The sequence below is a fragment of the Clarias gariepinus genome, chromosome 23 (assembly GCF_024256425.1).
Source record: "Clarias gariepinus isolate MV-2021 ecotype Netherlands chromosome 23, CGAR_prim_01v2, whole genome shotgun sequence".
In the NCBI taxonomy this organism is placed as follows: domain Eukaryota; kingdom Metazoa; phylum Chordata; class Actinopteri; order Siluriformes; family Clariidae; genus Clarias; species Clarias gariepinus.
The window spans coordinates 4697501-4720316 of record NC_071122.1 but is presented as its reverse complement, the minus strand read 5'-3'; the positions used below and the strand labels follow the sequence as shown (position 1 = coordinate 4720316).

Here is a 22816-nt window from a genome sequence, read left to right as displayed (position 1 = left end):
CTGTTAGTATTTCTTTTTTTTTCTAGACGTCACTATTACTATATTTGTTTTTGAATTGGCTTTTTAGTCTTCATCATCACCTATAAATAATTGTAGTTCACAATGTCTTTAAAACAGAACATGTCTAATCATAAATTTTAACTGTATTTGTAGTGATAGTGAATTAAGCAAATTGCAGATTTTTGTCTTTGTAACAAAAACAAGAAAGCATATTTTTCAAATCTTCTGATTAGTTTTTAAGTTTTCTTTAAATCTCTTATAATATTTTCAACAGTATCATGTCTTAGCCTCAGTTTTAGAAATCAAGTGTGTGCCCAGGTGCCCATGTTGCTTTGGGAAAATGCCATTATGTACATTTTTATGGCATTAAATTTGGACAAGTTTTAATTCTTACACTGAAACCCGGACAACCTTTTTGAATCTGCTTTCTCATCTCTGCTGCTCTTCTTGATGTCATTGCTGTAAACTTAAGGTGGCTGACCCCAAAGACAAACACAGCTGGTCGAAAAAGCTTAGAGCAATTAATACTGCATTGATTGCTTTGGGATTTCTCTCTATATGCGTGGTTGTTTCAGAAGAACAAACATGTTTAAGGACTTCAAAAAGATTTTACGAAACCCAGAAACTTCCACAACTTCCAAAAAGATAGTGGTGGTGGTGGTAGTGGTGGTGTGGAAGGATAATCCCACCCTTCAAGCCCTTCATGGTTTATATTCAGGCATGCCTGTCCCCTGGAGCTTGGGCACAGGGAGTCAATATGTCAGCGTTTATCGATACCCCACCAAGCTGCACGGCCTTGTCAGGGCCCTATTCAGGCTCTAGTGGCCCCCTGGTGTGCAGCATCTATGCGGGGCTAAAGGAGCCGAGAGGCCCTGGGCCCGTTCTCCTCCAACCGCTCGGCGTCTTCACACACATGACAGAAACCATAAAAGAGCAGCGCCTCTGCCACTTCTCTTGCCCGCATTCTCTCTCTCTCTCTCTCTTTAAAACCTCCTCTTTTCTACCTCCTTTAAAGAGAAAAAAAAAAAAGATCTAATTGTTTGTTGTGGGAGCCAAAGATTATAGACCTCCTCCCCTTTTTACTTTTTTTCTTCTCCTTTTTTTCGCTTGGCACTCTTGTCATTTCTAATGGATGAGAAGTTTTCCCAATGTTGTGTGTGTAGGAATTTTGTTAATTCGGTAATGCTGATAGATGAGAGTGAGAATGGTTTTGACAACGAGGCTCATTTGATAGTTCAAGGCAGCTGTCCTGAGACAGAGAGAACCAAAAAAATCAATGCCTATTCGGACAGAATTATTACTGATGTGTTCATGGGATTGTAGCCCTGTCCTAAATCACTGTGTTGATACCTTTTTTTCTGAAAATATTGTATATTTGACTATGAATGTATATTTGCTGAAGATTTTATGGAAAACTTCTAAAAAAAATTTACTTTTCCCACTTTTCCTCAGTAGGAGCTCTCCAGAAAGAGCTGACTTATTGCTATTGTCTCGTACTAAAACCAAGTTTACATCTTCAATGTGGAATAATAATATATAGATGACTTTTTAAAGAATGTGTCAGAGAAATGTTTAAGGTCAAATATCAAGTCTCCGTGACAGTGAAGACACAGGGGTTAAGGCATGGGGCTACTAATAATAAGGTTGTGATTAGAAATCCCTGCTACTGATCTAAATTCCTGACAAGGATCTCAATTCCTGCCACTGTGCCCATGCATTGCTAATGATCCCAATTACTTCCATTAATACCAGCAGTTGCTGCCATTAATCCAAATCGCTACCATTGATCCCAAATTCCTGTTACTCATCACATTTTCTACCATTAATCTCAATCCTTGCCATTGATCCCAATTCCTGTTACAGATCCCAACTCATCCAATCCCTTCAAACGTTCCCAATCCCAGACAGTGATCCCAAACCTTGTCCTCGATCACAATCGCACAACCTGTTTCAGTTATAAGTGTGAAAGTGAATCCTAAACGAGTCCAGTGTGAACGAGAGGAGCGTCCCTAAAACAGGTGCAGCCTACTTCCTTGTTATGGTCATGTGAAATTCTTATGATCTACAAACTACATTCCTTTAGCAGTATTCGGGAGAAATAATTTAATTTCGAATTATGCTTATGACTTCATGTTTATGTTTCTAATTGTTTACGGCAGTTTGTATGAAACTACTTCTGAAAAAATAGTGTGTGAGGAGCACATAAGTAGCCCTTTGAGTCAGTGTTTGTAAGCATCTGGTCAACTCAGAGCTGCAGAAAAGCAGCTGAATAGATGAATGAACAAACCTCAGTGGGAGTTGTGTTGGGCTTTAAAAAAAAAGTCGGCCGATACGGAGGTCTCTTGCAGTCAACACACATTTAGACCCAAATCTACTGTAATGTTTGGCTGAAGGAAACAGTAAGGCTAGTGTTCTTTTTTTCTCTCGCTTATTTTTGATACCACTATATTGCTACAAATTTGGCTAATTTCTTCCATACACACATTATGTCTTTAGGCTCAACCGTGTTTGTCTCTTAAAACACTTTAAAAGCAGTGAAAAAAAAAAATCTGGGTGCAATCTTGCTTTAAAAAAAAAATGCTAATTCTTTCCTTGTCAGATTTTGGATCTCACCACAAATTCCCCTTAAGTCCTCCTCCTCCTTCTCCTTCTCCTTCCATAGGCACACTAGTATCTGAGTTTTATCTGTAAGAGACGTGTGGTTACATACAGGCCGCAAGCCAGGGAGATATGCGAGAGGCAGATGGACGTCAGAGATAGCAAACCAGATACGATGTCTTGTTTTGGGAACTGTTTGTGTAATGAGGTTGTTCTTCTGTGACTGACAAAAAGCATGATTGCAACAACAAATCACACAATGGCAATAAACCCGTAAACCAAACACACTGAGATGGCAAAAGATTAATTTTGTGCTGTTATTTTGGTCCTGTGATTACGGAGGTGGGAGTGTGGTAGTGCTGGTGGTGCTGGTTGTCATTTACACTCAACTAGTGTCATCCCTGCTCCATGTCTCGTCCCAGAAAAATAGCGTGTGTGAGGACCTGTTTGTAATTATCCTGGAACTAATACGCTTTTCAAAATGAGCCATTATGAGCTAATGCCTCACTGCAAAAAAAAAACCCGTCTGTTTTTTTGTCCCACTGTCTTGGGTAGTTTGCGAAGTAGCTACAGCTGATATCGAGGCCATTGGTTACGGTATTAAAATAAGGCTCCATGGAATCTTGCCGTAATGTTGAGCTAATGCTGATTCAAAGGCAGGCGTCTCAGACGAGGCTCGAGCCGCCTCTACCGCCCTCTCACCATGTCATGGAAGCCTTTCATCATCATTTATCCCTGACTAATTCACAGGATTTTGGGTGATGGTGAAATCTGCACGTCTACCTCCAGTGTCCTATTCAATTGTCTCGTCCCCCCCCCCCTAAACAGCGATCTTTAACACTTCTCCTTTGAGTTTGGATGCTGTTAAATTGTATTCAACTCAATTCTGAGATTCTCAAATCTAGATTTATTTCGCATATCTGATGCAATTCAAGATTAGACTTGATCTTTGCCTTCACCTGCACTGTGCAGTGGTGTGGGGGGTAAAGTCTTTGACCCTGTATGTCTTACATACAGTAAGTGACAAAAAAACCCATCATATTTTTTTGTTTAACTTAAGGTAAATATTCTTCTTTTGAAAGGATCAGATTTCACATTGCAGGTAAGTTGAGAAAGAGATAAATCATAAATCATATATCATATATTTATTGCAGTCTATATGAAATGGTTTTATCCCAGGTAATTTGTTGTCCAATTAGACCTGATAAGGTTACCATTATAGATTTTTCAACTACAATTTCAATGAAATACATGAAAATACATGAAAGAAACACACACACACACACACACACACACACACACACACATAACCACCGAGAAAAGGTTAGACAATTTCCTGATGGGCACATTTATCGCCTGCACGTACCTTTCATCTCCTGGAATGTCATTTTTGGGGTGTCCAGCTGTGAGGTTAAAGTTGATCAAGGCTCTATTACATCACATTTAGTTAGGACCGCCACTGAAAAGGTCACGTGAGAGTTGAATGAGAGAGAAGGAGTGAGAGAAAAGGAATAAAAAGGCAACAGGGAGGTCAAAGGAGGAGTCTGGAGACAGGTGATGGATATCCCATCTGCCTCATGTCAGGGCTGAAGGTGTGCAGTGAACATGAGCTCTCCTATCACACTGGACTAGCTTACTATAATGTTTTTGTCATCATGTTGAGAAGCTCTAAAACAACATAAAGATGTCAAATTATCCTGAAATAGCTCCGTTTCAGGATCAGCTGGGATTTTATCATTAAAGGCTAATGAATATCCAGATCCAAGTGGGAAAATCTATTTAAAGAGTGCAGGATGTTCTTTTAGTACTTAAAAAAAGAAAAAACTTCTACATGTTTCTACATTCAAATAAAATATTATAAAAAGCAGTAAACAGTAATCGATATCAATAATTGGTGTGACCAGGCTTTGCCGTTAATATATAAGTCTTCTCAGGTACAGTGTGTAAGGAAATGAGCTGCTTAGTTTTACTCAGCATCCTGCAGAGCCTCTGAGGGCTTCGTCACACCTGATGCTTCTTTCATGCAGCAAAAACCCAGAAGCTTTCCTATTTATTTATTTATTTATTTGGCCTAAAAAGTGGTCTTTTACATAGCATGGTGCTTTTTTTGGCCTACAGTTTCCTGTACTGACTTAATAAAGTCATGAAATAAAAATATATAACATACAGTGTGGTATAGTGTAGTGTAGTGTAGTATAGTATAGTATAGTATAGTATAGTATAGTATAGTGTGGTTTGGTGTAGTACTGTGAAGTTAAAAGTATAGTATTGTGGAGTCTAGTGTAATGCAATGTAGTTTTGTTTGTGTAGTGTAAAATACTGTAATACAGTAGAATAGTGTAATACAGTGTAGTGTAGGGTAGGGTAGTGTAGTGTAGTATCGTATAGTGGTGTGTAGTTTAGCAAAGTATAACGCTATGTTTCCCCGTGTTGGTCCTAGATGACCCCCTGCCCTGCACATTGTCGAGCTCTACGTCTCACAACCACGTCTATTCCATGAAGCCTGTAAATGAAATCAGGTGTACCTGTAGCTGATAAAACACTAAAGGTTTGCAGAGCAGGAGTCATCTATGGTACAGTACAGTATTTGTCGTGTATAGTATACTACAGTATAGGGTTTATAGCTTCGCATAATACAGTTTAGTACTGTAAAGGATACACAAACACACATACAAACACACACACACACACACACACACACACACACAGACACCATATTTTGATATTTCCCTGAACATAAAAATATTATAATTAGATTTATGCTTGAGTATTGTTTAATACCAAAGATTCAATTCAATATTTTCCCATAACTTTCATTCATTTTAAATGGTTTTGAATCTCAGAATGTATTCATTTGACATGATTCATGGATCATTAGCAGTCTAAATGATCCCGCAGGACAAGCCTGCTCTTAATTAATGAGAATGTTCAATTCAGTAAAACAGTTCTTTGTTTCTGGCACAACTTTATCTCTTTCCACCTCTTACTGCTCCGTGAGGAGTTGTTTCGAATCGAAACCTCGCCTGAAACATCTGTTTTGCACCTGATTCATGCCAAATGAAATTTTTGCCTCACGTCAATATTTAGTTAAAGATCACATTAGGCCCTGGAGGAAAACATCATCCTGCCAGTAGCACTGACTGAATGCAACATAATTAGACTTTAATTGCTTGATAAGTGAGCTGGCATTTATCAATATCCCCACAACCTTCAAATGGAATTACAGCACAGTCATTATGTGGGGGATTAATCTGGATGTACCTTATTGTTGTAAAACAGGGAGAAGTGTTTGTGCATTGACCTCATCATCTGCTGGGATTTTACTTCCACTGAAGGTGATAATTAGCTGCCATTTTATCGAGTCTGTAAATAAACAAGGTTTCTCACGAGTCTTCTGATTAACATACAAAACATTGTATGTAAATCAGATCAAACCTGAAATGTCTCTTATGAGATCTTACCAATAAACCATTGGAGACTATGAGTGCCTTCTGCCCCGTGATAAAAACCCATCGTTCCAATCAGAGGCTCTCACTGGGACAGAGATGGGATTCATATCCTGAACACCCCCGACCCCCCCCCTCTGGTGTATCAATGCTAGTGTCTCTTTCATTACCATAATCCGTTGCTCCTTGTCAGGGACGCGGCTGTTGACCTCCAGTCCTGTGTGTGTGTAAAAATTAAGTTGTTTTTTAAAATGTTGGATTGAAATCCAATATGAATTTATTTTGTAATATGAAAAAAATGCTGCTGTAGTGCATTTTAGTGTGAAGAGAGTTGACCTGGAAATAAAAGCTATTCTGCATGACACACTCACTGCACACACTTTTCTATTTAAGACATTTAACATAATAGTATTAATTCAGCAAATGAGAAAAATGGGATTGACTTAAAAAAAAAAAAAGGTTCATTTTTAGCTACTGTGTCGACTTCGGTTTCCCATGCCTTCTTAATATTTTTTTAAAAAGTGATCGATATTACAGGGAAGCTCTTTAGTCTAATTAATGATCACTGATGCACATCCAGGTCTTAAGAGGAATACTGGAAGGTTTTTGTAATATTTACTGTTTCAAAGCCAACAATGTTAAAATTGTATCGACATTTCACAATTTTTTTTATTTTATTTGAATCAAATACAGATGAATGTAGTGAGGGAATGAGAGTTGGAGCAAACGCCATTGTGGTGTGGAATCAACCATCACTCCTTGTTCCACTGCCTTACCCCCCACTGCCCCCCGCCCCCCCCCCCCACACACACACACACACACGAGGCACAGGTGACTTAGGAAAGTGATCTATAGCCCACTGCAGTGAGTTCAAGTGTTGTCATGGTGCCTTAGAGGCAAAAAAGATCTCAGTGCCACATCATCATGAAAACCAACAGAGGTACATTCCCAGATTTATAAATGTCCAAGTTTGTATGTTCAAGGATATTTTTGCTGGAGTGCTCTGGAAAAATCAATCTTTATTAAAAGATGGGAAGACGCAAGAATTGATTTAATGAATGCGGACTCATGTCCTGCGGCCGCGTGTAATCCGTTAAGAATCATCAAGCCTCGGATCAGGGAGACAAAAAAAAAAGACGTTCGGGGAAGACTCCTCAAGTGGCCTGTAATGATAGTCTCCATATAATCCCATAATTCCTTGTTTAATTAAACTCCGGAGCTGGAATTGAAACTCAGCCAGTTTTTTTGCTCTCGCTCTTTTTTTTTTTTTATTATTAACAGATTTTGTATTTGCCCTCAGTCTTCTTGTGAATTCTGGTGCATGTCCAAAACATGCTTGCACATGGACAGACAGACAACACACACAGACAGATACTGTACACACAGTTGGCACAGTGCTGTAGCCCATAGTCTTCCTGGCAGATGCTTCAGGAACTGGGGAAAACTGGGAGCTGGACTGAGAGAGGAGAAAGCTGCTAAGAAGTGGTCCAGGCTGCTGAAAGCCTTGCGAGACAGATACACACACGCACACACACACACACACACACACGCACAGAGCGTCTCAAAAGGAGATTTTCCATCTTCCCTCATCTCACAGCTGTGGTATTGCGCGGGAAGGTGCTCACATCCTCTCCATCTCTCTTTCTCTCAATCTTCTCTCTTGTTTCTTATTTTAAATTTGAGTCCTTTTTCGCTTAGCGATGATGCAAGACCACAGAACCTGGAGCAACATTTCTGTCCATGTTCTTCCACTTGTCAGAAATAAAAATCCAGTGAGCCTTTTCTGTTTTTAAGGTTGCACAAGCCCCCCAAACCTGCCCGCTGTAAATATGCAACATAACTGCAGTATAATGCAATTTTTCAACTTATCATGTGAGATTTAAAAAAAAAATTGTTTTTGGAGCTGTAATGCAGTTTGGTTGTACGCTCCAAAAAAAAGATGCTAAATTTGTACTCTTGTTTGACAGCAGCAGAAAAAAAGAGGCTAAATGTACAATTTGTTGTAATATGTTTCTCAAACCCTAGCTCCAAACCAAACCACAAAGACTGGGGAATTCAATGGCTCAGAAGTAATAGAGTATCAAACATCCTTATTTGAAGTGCTTGCCTCAGAGCGGCTAGCCTCAGGCCGCCGTGGAGAGAATGAGAGAGACGCCGAACGGCAAGGTGTCCTGTGTAGATTACCATAACCCTCCCAGCGCTGTCCCCAGGCCTCCGGAGCTCAGTGGCAGGATTATGCTTCTGAAGACTCCACACATGAATAAAACCCATACGAAGTGCAGCCTGGGCTCCGTGTGAAGATAACACAACATTAATACTGCTGTGATTGCACTCCCTCGGCTTTACACCCGTTTTTCTTTTTTTTTTTTTTTTTTCCTACTTTTTTTTGTGTTCATTGTGTTTCCATTTTGTATACATGTCCACATTCGTGCATAAATTGCTGCGGGTAAAGAGCTGTTTATCTTTGCCAATTATTGGTTCGATTTTGGAAAAAGTTGAACGCAACATGAACGCTGAATTCTGGTTTCTGATTTGTCAGAAGATGTTGATTCATTTTCTACTGTATAACAGCAGTGCGTGGTTATATTAATGCTATATCTTATTATTAACAGAAGTGAGAACAGGAGTTATGTTGTCTTTCATTCAGGTAATATAAATACAAATGGATAAAAGTACAAAGTGGCTTAGAATTGCTGAAAGGTTAAGGAGGATTGCTAAAAATGCTAGTCTTACAAAGCATGTCAATAGATTATTACATAACTCGTTCAAGCACAAATGAGCATGTAACAGAGAAATAGCTGACAGTGAAAGTGCTTTAAAATATGGTAACAAAATGATGTTGAACCTCAGGTCACCGAACAGACGAGGGTTCGGATGTGGAGTCGGAGCCGGACCTGCCTCTGAAGAGGAAACAGAGACGCAGTCGTACCACCTTCACCGCCGAGCAGCTGGAGGAGCTCGAGAAGGCCTTCGAGAGGACACACTACCCTGATATCTACACCCGAGAGGAACTGGCGCAGAGGACCAAACTCACTGAGGCTCGCGTACAGGTTAGACACACAGATAGATACACAGACAGCTTGATATGGTGCTCCTAGAGCAGGCAGGGTTAGGAGCCCACAATGGCAGCTTGGTGGATCTTGTGTTCAAACTACTGACCTTCTGATCAGGAGAAAAAGACTATAGAGTACAGACATTTAAAAAAGTGCAACATACCAATACAACAGGATGTTTAACATTACAGTAGAAGCATACCCTGGGGAGAATTTGCAAGATGTGTCCTATTTAAAAAAAAAAAAAAATTATTTCTTATAGGCCTCAAGTTCATATGTAAGGCACAACAGAATGGCACGATCATCAAGCAAAGCATGTAATTATGATCATTTGCAATGACAGAATTGTAAGTAATCTGTACATAGTGCAGGTAATATTTACCATCCATTTGTAATTAATCAAATTATATAAAGAAATACACTACATATGTTAACATGGATATTTATTTATTTATTTATTTGTATTATTTATTTTTACACGGACATATTGATGACAAGCCCGAAGATCTTTAGTGCCATGTTTACTAATTAGTTTAGTCTCAGTTTATTATGCACTGATACCATACTGTATATTTATCCACTCATGACTCAGTGTTTTAACTCACTGGAAACTTTTTCGGAAAACCCAGAACAATCACGAGGGGACCCTGCGTCCATTTATTATTATTCAACCCACCCTCTGAGATATCTTTTTGACAGCTTTCTGCCACCCTGTGGATTTTATGGAGAGCAAAAAGCAAATACAGTAGAGTTATAGCAGCAGCTGTTGTCTCTGAGACGATGAGTGGGGGGGCAAACGGACAGACAAGAAGAGAAAGTGAGACAAAACGCATTCCTGATGAGTTTCTCATCTCTCCTCTAGGCTTTCCATCTCCTCCAAGCGCTTAAAAGACAGCAGGCCGCTTGTAAACCACTCTACGTATCACAGATCGCTCGTGCTCTCTGGGGACTCCATGCCCCCCAACAGCATTAATCAATCAAGCGTGTATAAAAATAAAGAAGAAAAGGGGGCTGCCTTTTTTCTTCTCTTTATCCCTCGCTCTCTTTGCCCTTCATGGACCCTCTTTCCCTGCACTCCGGAGCCATCTAGAAAACCTAACGGCTTTTGCATGTGTCTAAAGGACCCATGTCTACATGGGAGAATGCAGAGAGATTACCCTACGCTTGTTTTTCATATTATTTGACACTTTAAGATGTCCTTTAAGACAAATATGAGCTCAGGGACAGAAGTAGATCGATGGCCCATTTATCCGATACATCTGTTAGAATCTGACTGATGTAATAAACAATATTGCATGTGCATGACTGTTAAAATAAAACTCACATGGACAACTTCGTTCCTGTGATTTTGAGTTATGGGGGGAAACCGGAAAGACGTCTGACACATAGCAGCGTTTGAACACGGCTTTGCTGCATGAGGTATTCTTTAGTGTGTGTGCTTTAAACAACATCATAACAGGGTGGTTAAATTCTGCATTCTGATTGGTCAGAAGATGTTGATTTTATTTTTCTATAACTGCAGCGGGATAAGAACAACAACAGGATCTGTTCTCATGGATCTTCCCCACGTTTTACTGTAATGGGGGTAAGTTAGATTTGAGAATGAGACGAGTCAAAATGATGGAAAAAATTATGGCCCATCTAGGTCGTGGTGGAGTGTAATGACACTAAACGATGTCATGTGAAGGCCTGAGGAATTCATGTCTACAGATAAATTTTTTACTAATGAAGTTTTCTCCTCCTAATCTAATTTTGAAACACTTTGAAAATCATCAAAGGTCATTTCAAACTCAATTTTCTTAAGAAGGTCACTCCAAGAAAGGGACTGTGGTTAAACCGAGTAAATAATAGCCATAAGTCTTGTTCAGCCAGCAGCCTCGGGGGTGGGACGACAGCGGTAGGGAGTGTGGGGTCAATCGTGGACGTCCTGAAAGTTCCCCTACTTTGTGTCTAGGATGGTTTTGTCACTGGTTGGATTCAGTCCATCTACTCAAATTCATGATCTTCTGGCATCCTCACAGAGAATTTCAACTGCTTTATTGGACCGGTTTCAAAACAACAAGTGGTGTGTGCCCACCTAAATGTGTGCCCTTCTAAAAGATCTGTGAGTCAGTGCCTCAATCTATATATATATATATATATATATATATATATATATATATAAAATATATAAAATAACAGAAAGACTTTGGTAGACCATTTTCTCTATCTACTTCCAAAGAAATTGTGTCCATAGCAACCTTAATCAATTTTTTAAACAAATGCTTTGTCAGGTTTACTGACCACATTTATAATAGTACAATAAAGGTTTCTGGAAAACCACAGTAACAAACATTTTATATTTATCTCCTTGGTCTGGTTTTGGGGACAAACTTGGGGCATTTGTTATATACTTGGCTCTCTCATGCTAGCTAATAGACAGGCCTTTGGCAGCGATGCTGACCTGCTTATTGGCAGCTGTGCAGACCCATCCAGCAGATGTCAGTTTGGTAGGGCTGAAGCAGTGGGACAGTGGGGAGAGTAAAAGGCCTGGACAGGGGTCTGTCCTCACCAGACCTCGATCATCTCCACGTCAGTCCCGTGTGTCCTCTTCACCTGCTTAAGTGTTCTCAAAAACATATCGCACACCAAGGTTTAGATTTGCGGATGAAGTTTTATCATCTTACTCTTGACTTGGTTTGTGTGGAAGCTATTCACAAAGCTCGTTTCTGACAAGATGAACCTTACTACGGTATCTTTTTGTCATTAGAAACATTGTTATGAGTTTTGCATTTTGATGCATCTTGTTATTATTGACTTGGATTGACTTGACTTTTTTCTTCTGCATAAGTGTCTAAATGTACAAAAATAATAAATTTTAAGTAGGAATGTGTTTATTTCTAATAACTGCTTGGAATAAATTCTATAAATCCTATAAATCCTTTCTTGGAATGCCTAATTCCAAGGAAGTTTGTCTTCCAAATAAACAAATAATAAGGTATCTGCTATTAAAAATCTACTTTTGCACCTTCGTAACGTGGCCCAAGGAACTTTTCCCTTGAATTTGTTTCAATAATAACAATAATAATAATAATAGTAGTAGTCGTATCACTGACTGGTAATAAGGCTGCTAGCATGCAGACAGGCACAAATACTATTTCAAACAAAGGCAAAGCTAAGTTCTTGATGTTCCATGACCTCTGAGCTGTTAAACATCTCTGCTTAAACGTTAAACATGATGAGATATGACATCTATGATAACCCTACGTATATCAAAGTATTCACTGTGAAGCAGAATCTCCTGTGTCAGATCCACTTCCAGACCCCTCCTGTGTGACTCCTCATCCCATCCGTCTTCATCAGAAAGCCCTAGTGCAGTTTTTATTGCCCCGGTTGATAGATTGTGCGATTGGATCTGTATTCATTCCACGCTGGTATGACGGTTTCTCCAGACTACCCAAACACCAAGTACTACCCCCTGAACCGAACTGGAAAGCTAAGGGCCAGGTTGATTCCCAGAGAGAAGCAAAAAAAAAAGAGAGAAAGAGAGAGAGAGAGAGAGAGAGAAAGAGAGAGAGAGAGGGGCTTGTTGCTGTTGCTTTGAAACGTTAGCCGGGTCGAATGTAAAAGTGCAGGGCATTTATGGAGAAAGAAAGACGAGCGCAGACCAAAGGCTAGGAAGAGAACATGAAGAAGATCCTGCTCGTTGTAAATCAGCTCTTCTTCCAATAAACCTGGATTGTGTTCTCATTTCATTTGCGCTGACGTATTTTAAACTGGCTCTGGTTATCTCCATCTTAGCTCCACCACAAAGATCCTCTTTTCAGCACTAATGAACATAGCGCATGACGTTATTACAAGTAGAATCTAATAAGCTATAAACATTGCCTGTTTATGAAGCATACAAATCGATTTGGGAGGAAGTTCGAATCAGGATCGTGCTAGCATCTGTCTTTATGCTAGCAGCTTGAGAGAGGACTTTATTTTATTGCTTGTAGTAGAACCGTTGACACTGGGGGAGAAAAATCAGCGCAGCATGCTAGTATTAGCGTGATCCGCTATATGTAATAGCCGTATTGAGAAGCGCCCTGGATTTATTACAGTAAGTTTCTTGCACAAAAATCCCACCCAGCCCGACAGGCAAGCCCCTCGTTCCTCAGAGTCTAAGCTTATGTTCTATAAAAGAATAAATAGGATTTGGTGCAGATTGCAGACGAGCAAATTTGTTGCAGTGCATCTGTGTGAATGTTCGAACAGTTTTTTATTATTAGAATTTAAATGACTTGCTTTGAGTTGCGCTGTTTTCTTTGATACTTATCACGCTAATCCCGCCGCATTCTCCCTGCGTTTCGCACTAACAGCTACGTTAATTAGCATAGCGCTGGTTGGCTTGTCAGTGTGTGTGTGTGTGTATGTTTAATTGTGTGTTTATGTGTCTGTGTGTAATCATTGCACCCAAAACCTGTAGAAATTTTGGCATCAGAAGCTAGAAATAGAAAGAAATTAAATTTTTGGATGAAAGGTTTCTTATATCTGGTTAAAATTGGCGCCAACAGGAACTAGAACTGGGTGGCGCTAGTGACACTGCTGAGTCCTGGTTGGCTACACGCATCACATGACACACTACATACTAGACGACTATGCATGTAGGACAGATATAGTCAGTTAGTGAAAAGAATGATGCAACATAGGAAACTAATTATCATGCCTCTTGTTGTGTGTGTGTGTGTGTGTGTACGAGAGAAAGTTTCATATGATTCTCTCTCTCTACCTGTTATGAATGATTTTATGATGTGATGCTAACCTGATGTTACACGGATCCGTAAACTAAGACAAAGATAAAAAGATGGTGATGTAGGACATTGTGTCTCTGTGGTAGCTGATGCGCTGCAGCGGCTTTATTGCATTATTAGATGATTTAGTGAATGCCATATTTAGAAAGCTTTTTTATACAGTATATTCTTTAAGCTCTCTTGTGTCCCTGACTAAATGTAAATCAGTGGTTTGGTTATTTATTCATTACAGAAGATTTATTTTTCAAATTCTGAGAATTTCTTTTTTTTTTTTTTTTCTAATAAAAATCTTCTGAGATTAAAGTCAGAATACTAAAGGGGGGGGGGGGGGTCTGACCATTTTATAGTGTTCCTAATTCTCTTCCATAATTAACAGATGCAATGAATATGAAGAAAAGTTTATACATTTTAAAAATAACTTTTCCCTTTGAATCTATTTATATTTTATATTGGTAAAAAGAGCATTGTATCAGAATGGTTTAAACCAAACATTTTGTTTCATTCCAGTCTATAAGCTGGATAACCAAATGTGGCTTCTCCTATTATGGCCCTGACACAGGTGATGAAAAACGCTTTAACTGTCGCTGTCTCTATCACTAAGTCCTGTTCTCATATACAGCATCCCTTCGACAGTTTCTGAAAGTGTCGTCCTTCATATTGCTTCTGATCATCAGTCTCCGTAGACAGGAAATGCTTATGAAGGATGAGACAGGCCTCTGTGGAGGAATTAGGTTGGATTGTCGAATGGAGGGAAAACTAGAACTGTTCAAGGTGACTTTGTGATCAGGGTCCAGAGCAGAGCCTGGTGTGGCCTGGAACCATTTTTTTACACACACACACACAATTTACTCGGTATTGTTTAAACCAAAAACAGACCAAAAAATTGCAATAAATTGTTAATCAGTCGTCTTTTTATGTCACATATAGAAAGTTTGTGTTCAGACCCAGAAGCACTGTGTTGTTTTAGCACTATGGATTTAAAAGAGTGACAGGGTCAAGAGTAGGGTCCTGGGGTCAAAGGTCATGTGGCACTGCTACTGTTTCAGAGTCATTTAAGTAAAGGAAGTGGTGCATCCCAGCTTCTGTGCCCCAGGGCCTGGAAAGACCTGTTTATTCAACCCCAGTAGGGGATCAGTTCAAGCCTAGCCACCCGCTCCAGCGCACCGTAATGGAGCCAGTCGATGACATGGCGCAGACTTTTGCTGCTTTTTCCCCTTGCCGGAGTTTTCTGGATTAAGGCTCGGGTCCGAGTTAAAGGGCCCCCTCAGAAGCTCTATAGTCTGGAAGTGGGGGAAGGGTAGGCGTTGCTTTCTCTTACTAAAGACTAAAGGAAAAAAAGGGGGGGAGGGGTTTGAACCGAACACTTGACAGATGGTTAAGAGTCATCTTTGGTCGAATCAAACGCTAAAGGTCCATTGAAGCCGGTTTGAATGAGACGCTAGCTGCTAGCGACCTGACAGTTTTGCACACAGACAATAAAAATACCACTTTGCAAAAAAAAGGGGGGGGGAGTCGGGCAAGAAAGGGGTGTGTGAGTAAGGGTGTGTGGGTGTGTGTCTGTGCATGTGTGTTTTGTCGAGTGTGTCTGCGGTTCCACCGCCTCCGAATAGAGTGTGTCCTTGTGTGCATACCATGAAAGTGGAACTCTTAAAGGCCTGTTTAAAAAGGGACACCCCCTCTTTGTGTCCAGTGTTCAGTCCGCTGTATTGAGAGTTCTTTGTCCTGCTCTTTCATCCTGCCTCACAATGGACCAGGCCATTTGAAACACAACAGTAGATGAACTGCGCTGACAGTGTATTAAGCGCGGATGAATTGCCAGTGCGAGGCATAGATCAATGTCGTTCAACCTTTGGCGTACACAGGGCCCCGGCCTTGTCCTGGTGAAATGGAACAGGTTGCCGTCAGTACGGGCCGGGCCCTTTCACGTCCTTTAATTATATTCATGTTTTGGTCAAGCAGAAGCCTTTTACAAAGTGTAAATTACTGTCGGTTGAAGATGAGCGTCTAGAGTCGCTTCTCTGTGAGCATATTTTGCGGTTTGATGACAATGGATTAAGTAGAAGAAGGAATTTACTTATTGACCGAGGCTCAATGGGTTGCTTAAAATGCAAGACTTTATCGTGAACGTACTGTATCTGTTGCGATCCTTCTGGTCAAACTGTCCGAGGGAATGTCCGTGTCACGGGAATGTGTGGTCTACCACCGACCTCGTAATCATGCAGCCTCTCTAAATGGCAGCTCAGGGAGCCTTGTTTACACAGAACACAGCTTCAGGCACTTAGCAAGAACAACAGGGGTCTCGCTGTGTGATAAAACACTCTATCCCACAGGGACACACTCTCAATCATCCCCACTGTGCGCGTTTATGTCTGAGCAATAAATATTTGGGGTTATTAATTCTGAATAGAACGAAGATTCGGATTTATTCTTACTGTGTCTAATGGGTAATGAGCGCGGCAGAGTATTTCAGCAGATCGAACCAAGCACTTTTGCATCAAAATGGCCGTCCATCTGTGACTTTGGTGTTAGAAACGGTTTTTAACCGCTTGTGTATCGGCTTCTGTCACACTAAATGGAGTTAACTATATCATGTTCCTGAACACAACTTGTTAAAAATGAAAAGAGTTTTTACAGACTTTCGAAGATATATTCTTTTATAGATACATTTATATAAAACTAAATTTTTGATTGGATTAACAAATAAATTGCAAGGCTTGTTTTTCCTTTTTCTTCGTTCTGCTCCTTGACTGACTTCTTGTTGTTCCCATCCAGGTGTGGTTTAGTAACCGACGAGCCAGGTGGCGCAAACAAGCAGGAGCCAATCAGCTGGCAGCATTTAACCACCTGTTACCTGGAGGGTTTCCTCCTACCGGAATGCCAACACTTCCAACCTATCAGCTTCCAGAGACCACATATCCTAGCACCACCCTCTCTCAGGGTAAGAACCGATCATGTGCTAAGTCTTTATAATAAAATTTTGACTTTGCTGATATTAGATCATTCTAACACAGGGTCCGTTTGCAACCTAGATGGCAGTAGCACATTGCATCGACCTCAGCCTCTCCCGCCTTCCTCCATGCACCAGGGGGGGCTCTCGGCCGACGGTAGCTCCGCCTACGGCCTCTCGTCCAATCGCCACACCTTCTCCAGCTACTCAGACACCTTCATGAACCCGACGGCTTCGAGCAACCACATGAACCCAGTCAGCAACGGGCTTTCCCCACAGGTCAGACCTAATGAAAACGACCTCAGTCTTGGGTCGTTTAAAGGGGCAATGTGTCTATGATTTGACCTGCAATTTACATGAAAACATTGATTAGCCTATATTCGTCCCGTCTAATAAAACTGCATTTGTTTTTAAGAAAATAATAATAAATGACTCGTGGCGCTGAATTCTTTGCCAAAAAAAATGGAAACAGAATTCTGAAACAAAGCACCTACTGAGATCCATGGCATGGCACTATTGTGAATTTAAGGTTTCTTTCAAAATATAATTCCAACAGGTTCTGAAACACTTTATAAGATCATAAACTGTACCTTGAGATAATATCTTAAATTCCTTTTTTCACTGCAATTCTTAGTGTCCTTGATTTATTTCTATAATTAACATCAAAGCACACTAAAATTCTGGATTCTGTTGGGTCGGAACCTTTTAAATCATTCTCTAGAATAGCAGCTTTTACAATAGTGCAGCTGTGAATTACAGGGTCATTTATAATTAAGGTGCTTGTTCTGATAAAACTTGAATTAAATCTATAATTAGATTTAAAAAAATAAGGTATGTAATTGTTTGCAACTTTGTTTAGACTCCGAGATGTGCCGTTGAAGCAAAATAATCATATTTGCAAATATGAAAAGGAACAGCGCTTTATATCAACACGCGTCACTGATTCTTTTTTTCAACAGCTTAAGTCTAAGTGTCTACTCATCACCTTGCGTGCTACTGAGCAGTAAGGAAACCCTACTAAAATAGCTATAGTTTCAAAAAAAATGTTTAAGCAACATGAGCGGGAAATAGAAGCTGATGATATTGGAGTTGTTTGGCGTGCTTCTCATCTCTATTCCAGGAGTTAAGAGAGAATTGCTGAATGTGATTTGATGCTTCAGCATCCTAATTGCAATTTGACTCAATAGGCAGACAAGCCTGAGGGTTTTCTTATCCAGCATGTGTCCGGTAGACATGTCGCTGTGTGTGTTTCTGTGTACGGCTAACTGTAGATCTGTTACAAACGCCTGTTTAGACAGACCGAGCGATGAATAACAATGCGTATTGACGCGAGCGGAGAGTGAATTATACACAATTACCCATCAAAACTGGCCAGTCCTGCTGACCCTTACCAACAAGATGTGGCTAACAAGCAGAAAATAAGATTGAAATGGTGTGTAAAGAGTTGAAAATGAATTTCAATGCTGCATTTGTCCACAATTACCCCTCGTTCACACGTTTTATTGAGAGTTTTTTTTTTCTCCCACAGTCTTTTTTCCTTTTTTTAAAGCAGATTGGAGAACATTTTGTGGTATTAGCTCTCCCTCTTTTTTCCTCAAGAAGAAAGAATGAAGGATTTGATGACAAAAAAAGAGCTTTTCCGTTGCAGAAGGATAACACAGGCTTCTCGCCGTGTGTGTGATTGTTAATCACAGTGCAGAGGTTTAAAGCGCTAATGCTCTCCTGCTCAACCTGCGTAAATGCCACAGCACACACAGAGGGTTTTTTTTCTTACCCATTAATGTGTCTCAGTAATACCGGCTACAGAATCAGCTTTTCAGTAATACTTGATAAATGCTTCCTGGTTAAAGCTGTGGATTAGGGCCGCTGCGTCTGGGCTTGGGAAGAATTTAGAAATTAATTTTGGGGGGTTTTTTTCATGAAGATGCAAAATTTTTAACATTTTGGCTGAAAATTATGTATTATTTTTTTGTGCTTTGGGACATTTTTAATTAGACGTTTTAGAAAGGCTTAAATCGGTGATATGGATAAACAGTTCATATTTTCGTGCACTATAATTTGATAAGGAATTAAGAACTCTGTGGCATGCTGTTGTAGTGGAAAAAATCAGTACTTTGCCAATAATAACAATTTCATCCCTTTGGAGTTACAGTAAGAGCAGAGGTATAAAACTGATTCAGTGTTTATGGACAGGATTTTTTTTCTCACCGTTGTGTGTTCTAAAAATGTGGAAAATCATAGGGATTAAATCATAGGTTTAAGAGGAAGGTGAGGGGCTAAACCTCTTACTTCTTCTCTGGCCATGTGGTAGAGCCATCAGACTCTCATTGGGCTGGAGATATATGTCCGGCCTGACAGCAGAGCCAGAGTTCAGCCTCAGCTCAACGTCTGTACGCTGTGGCTGCCAGCACTTTCACACGAAACCTCCGACCGAACTCAGGAATCCCTACCGCACTCAAGCATCTGTTGCAGTCACTTACTGCTCAACTCCACATCCGTCCTTTTCAGCAGGAATCTCTCAGCTTCCCCGCTACAGTAAAGCTCAATCTGGGCAAAAACTTAAAGATGCCGAGGAGATGCCGGGCATTCCAGCAGCATTTCCTAATAAAAGGCTGTTTGTCGTAAAGCTTTTCCCAGCAGAATTTTTTTTTTTTTTCTTTCATCACAGGAACGAGATTTAATAACAAATCTGGTGGGAAGAAATCCTTAAAAATTACAAGACGAAAAAGGATCGATGAGGTTTTTCAAAATAAAAGACAACACTAAATACACTAGCTGAAGAGCTGTGAGGTCAAATTAGATTATAGTGATATTTAAGTAAAAAATTTATCTCTTCTCTAAATAGATTTTTTTTTATAATGAATTCTTTAAAAAATACTTGTTTTTATAAAAGTACTACTTTTAATTTGAACTGTAACACTTAAAGTAATGTATATCAAACTGTACATCTTTCTAAATCTACAAAAATGCACAGTGTATTTGAATGAACCTGATGTTTCATATCTTGTGTATCCTGATCCTCTGGTGGCTAAGAGACCTTTTATTAACAGAAACTATGCCAGTAACTTGGGAAGCTCTTATTTCAGAGGGTTTTGCATTTGAACTCTTTAAGCTGGAATCTTTAACCTGGAAGAGATGCAGCTTTAAGTCTTGGTTTGTTCGCAGAGAGTTCTCTCTGTCTCTGGTCAAAAAACAAGAGATCGCCACTTTTCTAGCCATAAGCACTACTATATTGAACATCTGTTTGGTGGAGACAAGCTATTTCGGCTCACGGCTGGTAAAAATTGACGAAAATGTTGTCATTCCTGGCAAATGGGTTGCGGTGGCCGAGTGGCCTGTGGTAATGGATCCCTGCTGATCTCGGGACAGCCGTCGCAGTCACCTTTACAATCCCATAACCCACACAGACACACTACATTTTCTCATTACGGCCCGGCAGAAAACCCATCGCCGCTGCTTGTGCTCATCGTCGCTTGTAGGAAGTCGAGAGGTTCAACTCGGAGCGGCACTATGTCAAAATGAGATCTATTACTCTGTGCGCGACCAGGCCAGGGGTATGGAATTTTTTTGGTCCCTATTTCATTTTGGAGCACAGCAGGTGTTGGAAGAGGGAAAGGAGAAAATGGCTGCTGGTCAATAGGGTAAGCACAGGTCAGAAAAATATCAAGGAAAACATGAGTTGGGATATTTTCATTCCTTGATCCCTTCATAGGTTATAGATAAATAATAATTTAATGAAAAAAGTAAAAGATGTGTCCTCAAATAATCACACTTTATTATGTTAAATTATATTATTGAACAGGCTAACATATTAAACCTGGTTTTCAGTCACTCGTCATTTAAAAAGTTAATAGCATGTGAATGAAGCCTTTAACACATGATAGAAACATTTCTCCTTTAAGACTGGACGAATAAACTTTAGGCTTACATATGCAAAGATACAAAATATTTGATGATATTACTGAACTCATTTCAATACAGTAGCATATGATAAAGTGCAACAGGCGATAAAATGCAATAAAATCTAATTTGATGTGACACTTTACCATATCATATGATACATTATGATACGTTATCATACGTGATGTGATACAATGCAATACAATACAATATGGTACAATATAATATGATATAAAATAATGGGATACAATGTAATAAAATACAATAAGGGACAGTGAGATGCAATACAATGTACAGTAATACACGATACAATATGATATGATACAATATAATGAAATATATGATACAATAGGATACGATGTAATATATGATACAATAAGATGTAATATGGTTCGATACAATACGTGACGATGCAATGCAACACAATGTAATATAATACGATAAATATGATGTAATATGATGCGATTCCATGCACTTGATGATGACGCAGATAGACTAGGAATATTTTTAAAGTACTTACAGCCAAATCAGCGTTTTAGGTTGTTACACTATTTACACATCAGTTTAAAATAGTTTCTTTAACGCACCGATTGTCTCTTCTTCTTCTTCATAAAAATGGTTGGGATAATTAATTACAGTCATTGACCTGTAAATCATTACATCAGCCAAAATCACCACACTGTTATGTGCCTAACCAGCACCTTGTGGATTTTAGAAGTGAGAAGAATCAGTAGAAATTTCTGGACACATGAGTGAGGCAGTCTGGTGAGTAAAAGTAAGGAAGCCTCCATACACACTCCTCACACTTCTCACTTTGATCCTTGTCCCCGGGCCTGTGTGTGCCCACGCTGCCCGCTTTAACTGCTCTCACCGCCGCCACTCTCAAGCTCTCCACAACTGTCTGACTGAGATAAGGGACGAGAGACGGTGCGACTTCGACTGAACCTTTCTCCTCGTCTCCTCTGCAGCGCTGCAATTCACACACATGCTAAAGAACAGAGCACAGATCTAATGAGCTCGCCTTCTTGTTCGGTGTTCCTCACTGACTTTTGACAAAACCTCTGCTACTCCTGCATATAAATGAGCAGACACACACACACACACACGCACATGCACACACTTGGGCATTATTATAAGCTGCAGACTGGGCACGGTGTCAGCTGGCATGCTCTCAAAGCAGAAGAGCACATATCTATATTTATACCGCCCTGTACACACTTTCTGTGTGTGTGTGTGTGTGTTTACAGAGGGGTATTTGTTTTAATAATTATATTAAAACTGGTACTGTTTATGTTTGTGGTGTAATTGGAAAAGGCACATAAGAGGCTTGAGAAAGACGATCCGTGCCAATAAATGTGCTCGGGTTTTCCCAAATCACCAATGGGCGCCAAAACTTTCAACACCAAGGGGTCTGTTTTGGGGGGTTCTGTTGATTTGTCTTGGTATTAAGAGAAATATATATTATCTGCCTTTTTCACCCCCACTAGTAGAGACAGTAGTTCAGGTATTGCTGAATATGGGAGAGTAAAACAACAACACTGAGAGTCCCGAAAACTTCTGCTCTCTATTTTGTGAATGTTTACTTCCAATTCCTGGAATGTCTTTTTCCTTTTTGCCTCTTTTTCTCTCTTTCTCTTTCTCCCTGTCTGCTTCTATTTGTCTTTCTCACCATGTCTCTTCCCTTTCCTCCCTTTCTTATCTCTCTTTCATTCTCTTTGTCTTTTTTTTGCCTGTATCTGTCTGTCTATCAGTCTCCAGGTCTCTTTTTTTCTGTCTGTATTCCCCCTGTATTGCTGTCTCTCTCTCCCTCCCTCCCTCCATCTCCTTTTGTCTTTGTTTCTTTCTTTCCCCATCTCTCCTTATATTTCTAATTTGTCTCTCTGTCCTTCATGTATTTCTTTCTTTCCTTGATCTGCTTCTCTTTATTTCTATCTCTTCCTCCCTCTCTTAATCGATGTATGTTTCTCTTTTTCTTTGTTTTTATCCACGTCTATGTTTCAGTCTATCTTTCAGTCCATCTTTCTTTCTCTGCCAGTGTCTTCTGCCAGTCTCTCTGTACTTTTTTCTCCTTCCTCTCTCTGTCTGATCAGTAGTGTATGT

At 39.9% G+C, this 22816-nt stretch overlaps 1 protein-coding gene across 2 annotated transcripts in view; it reads left to right on the top strand.

The window, feature by feature from the left end:
- Positions 1-22816, top strand: part of pax7a (paired box 7a) — a 52041-nt gene that overhangs the window by 12969 nt on the left and 16256 nt on the right. For both annotated transcript variants that reach the window (XM_053483878.1, XM_053483877.1), the window contains exons 5-7: positions 8895-9094; positions 16642-16807; positions 16899-17095. In XM_053483878.1, the coding sequence (XP_053339853.1) occupies positions 8895-9094; positions 16642-16807; positions 16899-17095 (563 nt within the window). The remainder of the gene's footprint in view (positions 1-8894; positions 9095-16641; positions 16808-16898; positions 17096-22816) is intronic.